The 8,204-nt window shown below is 43.4% G+C and overlaps 1 protein-coding gene across 1 annotated transcript; it reads right to left on the bottom strand.

The window, feature by feature from the left end:
• Positions 1–2,341: 2,341 nt before the first annotated feature.
• Positions 2,342–7,975, bottom strand: RGS2 (regulator of G protein signaling 2). The gene is made up of 5 exons (XM_056844186.1): positions 7,861–7,975; positions 5,803–5,904; positions 5,315–5,376; positions 3,616–3,782; positions 2,342–2,598 (listed from the first exon to the last, which is right to left on the bottom strand). Exons 1-5 carry the CDS (start codon positions 7,962–7,964, stop codon positions 2,404–2,406), a joined length of 630 nt encoding a protein of 209 aa, XP_056700164.1. The 5' UTR covers positions 7,965–7,975; the 3' UTR covers positions 2,342–2,403.
• Positions 7,976–8,204: the final 229 nt, after the last annotated feature.

Genomic DNA, 8,204 nt, shown 5'->3' with positions numbered 1-8,204 from the left:
TAAGCTCTAACAGTTTTGTATATGGTACCACCTGTATTCTCACTTTTGTTTTATTTGCATGAATAAATTTAACTAAATATTTTGATAAACTCAGGAATGTAATCACATATTCTATATTACAGGTTCCCCTGAAGCCTCTTGGGCAAAACATGTAGGGATTTTTAATCTGAGTGATGAAATATATTTTTACCTATTTTGCACCATCTGCCTTCGCCTTATTTTTTATCTCCTGTGACTGGTGCAGCCCTTTGATTTCTCCTTCCTTACAACAGCAGTGTACAAAAGTATTTTGCTCAGCACAGTGGGCTGGTTCTCTACCCTAGCCACGAAAATGAGCCTCTAAAGTGTTGGCTGCACCTCTGGGGTTTGGCTTGCTCCCAAAACATCTGGCCAAGCACAAGCCATCCCCTCCCTTCTCCCCCACCCCGCTTTTGTCTGCTGGCCCATCAGCACCTTCACATAAAGACAAGCTGTGGTGGGTACAGTGTAGACTGATCCTGTGATACCATTTTTTTTGTGCCATCAAGTCACAGCTGACTTACAGCAACCCCATAGGGTTTTCGAGGCAAGAGACCTTTGGAGTTGGTTGACCATTGCCTACCAGCGTGTCAAGACTCTAGTATTACTTGGATGTTGCCCATCCAAATATTAACCAGGGCTGACCCCCCTTAGCTTCTGAGATCTGATGAGATCAGACTAGCCTTCGGTTATCCAGGTCAGGGTGCAATACCATTACACCAGTTCAATCATAGGAGACAAAAGCTAGGAAGACCCTAAATTTAACCAAAAATTGCCTGATAGCCTGTTCTGAATACACTTCCTCTGAAGGCTCCACTAAACTTGTGAGGTTTACTTAACAGTACATGTTTATGAAGGAAAGCTATAGGAAGAATTAGGACTGTGGATGTTTTGGAGTTTCAGCCTATTACCATTTCAGAAGTTTCCCATCCACAGCAAATGCTTGACCATTGTCCCAAATGCTCAAAGAGAATGCATGCCCTCCCTCCACCAGGCCGCCCTTAATTATCCTGCTGCTCTCCACGGCCCTTGGAGATCATGATACAGAAATGAAAAAAATCCATCTTTCCATAGCATAAAAACTATCGCTTCTTGTTCTGTTCTCAATCACTCAGATTAATTATTGTCCCTATGGGTGCCAAGCAAAGGTACTTTTATCTAAGGTTCTCAGCACCAAGACAGAAGGCAGCCACTACACCTTCTGCCCCACTGATCCATTGACCCACCTTACTCTTCTACTTGCACCCAGGAAAATTGGAATCTTGTGTGGGAAAGGAAGCCAAAGGGGGCAAAAGCAAGGGACACAGTTTATTTGCTCTTCTTCCAGACAAAAATAGGTTCTAGGTGTACTAAGCTTAAGGCACAATGAATTCTTCAAAGCATCACAGGAACCAAATGCTGAAGTGGACCAATGTGGTTATATATTTTTTCAAAGTTAGAAGCCTGCTTCAAACTCCCCTCCCCAAAAATGAAGACAGAATGTTCTATTAAAATAAAAGTTTATTTAAACAAATTTGAAAAAAAAAAGACAACTTCCCTGAAGTTTGCCTTGTCAGTATGTTCAGCCTTGGTAGGAGTGTACAACACAACCAAAGTCAAAATACACATACACTGTACAAAATGTCATTTTTAAATATGGGCCAGATTCTGCTCCACCTTGCACGGGCAGAATTTGACCCAAACTGGTAATCCGCATGCTCTGCTTTTCAGTCGGTCAGTCATTCCCTCCTTATCTCGCTCTGTATTAAATTACACAGCAATATTGGGATTTATGTCTAGCAGTCATACAGAAATTGGCAACACCTATACACAGCTGGGTGAACTGCGGAAAACAGAACCTGCGTAAAGAAAGCTAGAAAGTGAAGACGAGGGTTAAGCGCTGCCCACAGCTTTAGGAAAATAAAGGGCAGACAATTGTTCAAAGCAGTCCCCACAGTCTCAATAAGGGAGGAACTACAAAAAGCAGCCCCAGATCTTTATGATTTTATTTTGTAAGGAGGCTGCATATGATCTGGCATGGAGTACCAGGACGTCCAGGCTGACATGGAGTTGGAGGACCCACAGCAATTTGCTAGTGCACACAACATTCCTTCCCAATGCATCACTTTTTTGTACAGAAAACAAAAGTTTCCCTAGCAACCGGCCAGCAGTTTTGCTTGCTTCTCCTCTTACGCTTTTCATATCACCACTCAGTAAAAAAAAAAACCCGCCACAGTCAACAGATCAGTCCCATTTGACAGCAAAAATGATACTGGGGTAGATTCCCTGTACATTCAGTTCCGAGTCCATGGAGCCTGTGTCCATGGAGCACACAGGTCCTCTTCCTCCATGGATGAAGTGGCATTCTCTTCGTTGCTCTTCTTTTACCCACCAACACTTGGGCGTTCATGTTCCTTGAGGCTCTCTGCTGATTTGTGGCTTTTTACACAACTCCTGGTAGAATTCAGATTCCAGGAACCGTGGGTAGGCGTTATTCTCCATCAAGCTGTACACTCTCTTCTGGGCTGCATTGAAGCAGGTGTGAGTAGCCTCTTGCAGGTTCTGGGCAATGGAGTTCTTGGTTTGGAAGTCTACGTTGATCTGAAACAGAAGAGGAATAAATTCATCAGGCATGGTCCATGAGGACATAATTGCCTATTCTGGATGAGATGCAGGGCCCATAAAATTCAATGCTCTCCCACGACAGTGGTCAACTGGATGCTCTAGGAACACTCAAGCAAGCAGATGATCCCATCTTGCTTGTTCTAGAGATACCACTCTAAAAGCGGAACTTGGATGTAACAAGGAAGACTAGCTGCCACTGCTCTGAATTTGTCCAATCCTTAAATGCTATCAAAGCTAGAGGCCATCCACCATCCATCTCTCCATGTGTTTCAGCTTAGCCAGACTATTCATACACAAATGGGATGCCGTGTCAGTTGACAAGCAAAATGCAACGAGGTGGCAACTAGCTATCACTGGCAGAAAGGGGACCATCATTAGTGGTCTTCTAATCTTGGCTGTGTGTACAGAGGCTCAATGGGAGTCAATTGGGTGAGCTAAAGTTCTCCCAAAATCATAGTAAGATTACTGCTGGTGGTCTATCAGCAGAGGGTAGCCCCTACTCAGTCTAACACAGAGCAATTTAAAGATGACTGGATTTCAGACTGGTTCATAGGAGTCCACCATGAAGTCTAAAATGATCAAGAGTGACCAGCCTTTGATCGTGCATTAGCACTTTGGTACCCTTAATTGTAAATATCAAAATTCTTTGCAACATGTATCCCACTATAAGATTAGTTAAAGTCCTTGGGTAATCAGTCACCACTGCTCATATGTGGATACAATTACACCCACTCTTGAATTCCTTGAGGAATCCTGGGACTTCATACTAAGCGGTCTTATCAGAGGACTTTATTGACTGCTACCTCAAGAAAATTTAGGGGCTGTTTTGAGGTTGTATCTCTCTTTCTAATTTGTACTGAGGATACACTGCAGCTGAAAAATCCATATGGATCCAGTGATTCAGGCCTCAGACCAAGCAGCTTAGATCCTAACAGCCTGTTGGCATCAAGTCAAAATCCGTAGAAGTGCTTCCAATGCAAGGTTGTTGCTCACCTCTTTGGGAGCTTCCTTTTCGATAAAGTCAGTGTATATCTTCTTGGCCTTGGAGATCAGCTTCTGTGGGGACTTGGTTTTCTTGAAATCCTCGCAGGCCAGCCAGAAGTCAATGTTCTCTTCACAAAACTCGGATTTCAGGAATGCCCGGAAAGCTGCGAGACCATCTGCAAAGAAAGGTGAAAAGGACAGATTAGTTCAAAGCATCCTAGGAATGTGCTGTGCATATATACATTGCCTTCATACAGATACCCTTGTCTTAGTCCTCTGTCTGTCCATCAGATATTTTCCATAAAACACGCCAAAATATTTTTATTTTAAACAAGGGTATGAACTGCCTGAAGCAGCTTGCCAGTACTCCTGATTCACAATTAATTATCTGCAATTTTAAAAATCAGCTGTGTTCTTTCCCAATAGGCCAACATATCTACATTTAAAGCAGGCTGAAGGGGGAGAATTTATATGATTTATCTCTTGCTCGTAGATGCTGTATGTTAACCTTTGGACTGGCGTAAATATTTATAGAAGAGCTATAAACTCATGCAATGGAAAGACTGACTCAGAAGTCCACACTACTGCCAACATGCATTAATTAATTAATCCTCCCCCATTTTTTTGTTAGCAGGGAGAGCAAAAGACCTGCACAGTGAACTGGACTCCTATAATCCTCTCATTATTGATGCACAGTAAAACATCAGAACAATCGTCTTCCAGCTGATGACACAATGTGCTCATATTTCACAAGGCAGACAATGTGCACAGCATGCCAGACCCCTTTGCCAAACCCTTGGCCAACCCGAAATCAGTTCTAAGATTCTTATTCATTAAAGGTAAAGGTAGTCCCTACTGACCCATGGGGTGACATCATATCACAACGTTTACTAGGCGGACTATGTTTATGGGGTGGTTTTCCGTTGCCTTCCCCAGTATACTATAAAAGAGCCTTGGGGCTGGCAAGGTGATAGCTAGGAAGGACAGGGAACTTTTTACTTTTCAGGTTTTTAGTTCTCAAAGCTAAAAAAGGCCAAGTCTGAAAGAAACAGGAAAAAATGGTTTTGCGGTCATCATGAGAAATGCATTGAAGCCATACAAAAGAGGTAACAAGCATTCACTGGGAACAGCAGCTAACACTGAATGCTTGATAGGAGACCAAAGGGCAGAGCAGAGCTGCTTTTATTGCCATGTAAAAGTTGTCACTTGCAACATATACAAGTGGAAGCCACTGCATTTCCTCTTGTCTAAGCAGATCAGTTTCAGCGGGCTTCGGCTTCAGGTACTGTGCCCTGGATTGCACCCATATAGGACAAGCACACTTGACTTGCCACACACACAAGAACTCTAAAGTAACAGCTCTCTCTTTTTTTATTGCAGATGTATATTACAGCTGATGTAGCGCCAAAGGAATGCAAGGCCAGCTAAAAATACATGTTAACTGCAGTACAAAAACCACAGTTCCACAGACCAAATGGCTTCAGTACAAATAGGCAAATGCTTTCTATGAAACTGGGCCGTAAGCAGCCCCAAATGCTAATCTTTCAAAAGTCAGGCGCAAACTGCAAGCAGAAGCGACTATCTAGAATTCTGACGCAGGAGGAAATCGCTGGTTCCTGACCTAGGAAACAGATTTTCCAAAGGGAACCCTTGCAAAGGACAAAAGGTGCCCTTGCCTGTCAACTTCTCACTTTTGAAGGCAACTTACACTTGTTAGCCAGGAGTTCATCAAATGCTTCTGACCACAGCTGGGCTTCCTCAGGAGAAGGTCTGGGGGGGGGGGGGGAGAAGAGAGAAGATGGAGAATAAGTTTTCTTGTTGAATGTTTCCCATTAGGTAAGATTAAAACAAATGCTAAGATCCCTTTCTGCAGAACTAAGAAGAGTTGGTTTTTGTACCCCAATTTTCTCTACCTTTAAGGAGTCTCAAACAGGCTTACAATTGCCTTCTCTCCTTCTCCCCACAACAGACACCTTATGAGGTAGGTGGGGCTGAGAGAGTTTGGAGAGAACTGTGACTAGCCCAAGGCCACCCAGCAGGCTTCATGTGCAGGAGTGGGGAAACAAACCTGGTTCACCAGATTAGCATCCGCCGCTCATGTGGAAGAGTGGGGACTCAAACCCGGTTCTCCACATTAGAGTCCACCGCTTTTAACCACTACACTACGCTGGCTCTCAATGAAAATTAAACACATACCTGAAACAAGCCTTTTGCTGTCCTTTCTTGTTGTCCTTTGTGTTATGGGAACCAGACGAGTTTTGCAGGAAGTAACTCAATCTTGATTTCCAATCTTTTATGCTAAAAAAGGCCAAAAAATTCAAATAAACCAAACTGTCCCCAGATTTTTATTCTAGAAATGCAAAGACATTTGAGCATGCAATAATTAAAATCAACTACAATTATATTTACATGTCTCCAGATTGGTTAATGGTGTGGGGGGGGGGGGCGACGGGACGTAATTACAAGCAAGTCACTGACTTTGGATGTAGTAACTAACTTGCATGTTATCACTAGATGACTGGCAGCTTTCCCATGGAAAAGTCATCATGCTTGAGATATGACAGTATTGTTTGCAGTAGCTTATTCACACATGCAAATCTCTTAATCAAATAATGAATATGCATGCATGAACCCGTTAGGACTCATTACTCGGAACTTCACCTTTGGCTGCAGTCACACGTTTGGGAGAATTAGGCCATAATTCTTGAGAGGCGTGACATAAATTAGATACACTCAAGTCCCATGCATGCCTACTTAGCAAGAAAGTCCCACTAAATTCAGCACGACTGACTTCCCAGTACACATGCACCGGCTGTAGCTGAGTAGTTCCCTTTCTCTGGCTTTGGAAGTCACTGCACAGTATCTGCATGCTGCGGGCTGATCTAATTTGGGTATAATGTCGAGAGAGCAATATAGAATGAAGCTCTGCAGAACGTGCAGACTTGGCTGGCTCTTCTTTGCGGCTGGGAACTGCAGAAGTCTCTGCAAATGCTTTTTTAAAAAGCCTAACTAATGCCAAGTAGATTAAATCTCTCGTTTGCTACTTTCTGTGGAATGAACTTGCCCTGCAACATTTGAAAAGCAAAATACTTTGCAGAAAAGTCGTGTAAAACCATATGCAATCCCCAACTAGTACTACATTGTAGGGGGAAATAACTACCTGGTTTATTTTAAGGGCTCAGCTAGGACTGCATTTTCAAGATCCCTCCCAGTACCACCGTGGAAAAATCCTTTTAACCCAATGAAACCTTTCACCGAAGAGTTTCAGTCCTCACTTTAGGATGTTTGCACAGCCGAGTTTATACAGGAGAGATCCCCTCTCCCAAATGCTCTTGGGGCAATTGGACCCTGACTCATTGGTCGCATCGCTGCACATAACCAGCAACCAGTTTTGCCGGACTGAGAATCTGAAACTCTTTTTGTCCCGATAGAGAAATACAGAAAGAAATCACCTTAACTATAGTTAAGACACTTCTATAATCTCACAATTTTCCATGTGAGGTTTCCATTGGCATTTAAAGCCTTTCCTCACCAGCGGGCCCTTAACCTTGGTTAGATAAACAAAAAAGTATCTTTGGAGCCCCTAATCTAAGGGAACGTCCTAGGACTGTCACAGATAAGCGTCATGCTTTAAGTCACGTACGCAAGCCCCCAAGTTGCACAGAACCCTTCGCCTCTGAAATGTGCAACAGGCAAAACAGAAGTCAATCCCATTCACATCGCCAACGACGAGAGCCGAAGCGGTTTTCAAGAAGGCTGACATTGCAATGGTCACTTGCAACATCCAGATCGCTGAAATGCGATTTACTTTTTTTAAAATATTTTTTTTATTTTCTTATTAAGTCACATACAATTTCAATACTGTCATCTTCATAGTTACCCAAAATAAAACAATTCCAAACTAATCAGCCTAATCAGTATTGACTTTCCCCCCCGACTTCCCCTCTCCCCTCCTCTATCAAATTAATATCCATACAATCCCCTCTGTATGTATTTTCTAATTCATTATAATTCATTGCAACATTTCTATAAACTACATATCATCATCCTATACACTTTAATTATTGAATACTGCATCTTTTCAACATTAATCAATGGAATTCGATTAAGGCATAGCCTGTACCATTTCCCATGTTCAATTCGTTGAAATGCGATCTACAAAGGCTTCTCCTTGGAGGGAACAGAAGGCTCTAGGCGACAGCCATCAGAACCCTTAACGAACAAATAATAATAAAAGAATAGTAATAAACTCACAAGGTTTTCTTCATTGTCCCTTTTTTCTCCTCGTGGTTCTGACAGTTGCAAGCGGTCCTTTCCATCTGCTTGTGCTGGAGAGCCAGGAACATTGCACTCTGCATACTCCTGCGCTTGAGCTGCCTATGTCAGGGCGCACCGCACAGCTCCCCCCGTTCATAAAAAACCACGAGACGCTTCGGATCACTCTCCGGCGCCGGACCGCCGCTTTATAGGACAAGGGGGAGGCCGTGGGCGGGGCTTCGCTCGCCTGCCCCGGCCGACTGATTGGCTGAGCGGGAGGCGACGAAGCGCCGCCTCCCATATAAGGCGCTTGGAGACTAGCGACGCTTTGAAGTACAGTT

This window comes from Euleptes europaea, chromosome 2, assembly GCF_029931775.1.
Source record: "Euleptes europaea isolate rEulEur1 chromosome 2, rEulEur1.hap1, whole genome shotgun sequence".
NCBI classification, from domain to species: domain Eukaryota; kingdom Metazoa; phylum Chordata; class Lepidosauria; order Squamata; family Sphaerodactylidae; genus Euleptes; species Euleptes europaea.
The sequence above is the reverse complement of the archived record's forward strand: the minus strand, read 5'-3'. Positions and strand labels throughout refer to the sequence as shown.

Bases quoted from the DNA above. Each gene is read 5' to 3' on its own strand.
- RGS2 (XM_056844186.1), bottom strand. From the start codon at position 7,964: ATGCAGAGTGCAATGTTCCTGGCTCTCCAGCACAAGCAGATGGAAAGG. The intron at 5,905-7,860 runs GTGAGTTTATTA...GGCCTTTTTTAG, and splicing joins GGGACAATGAAGAAAACCTT to CATAAAAGATTGGAAATCAA. The intron at 2,599-3,615 runs GTGAGCAACAAC...CTTCTGTTTCAG, and splicing joins AAAAGGAAGCTCCCAAAGAG to ATCAACGTAGACTTCCAAAC.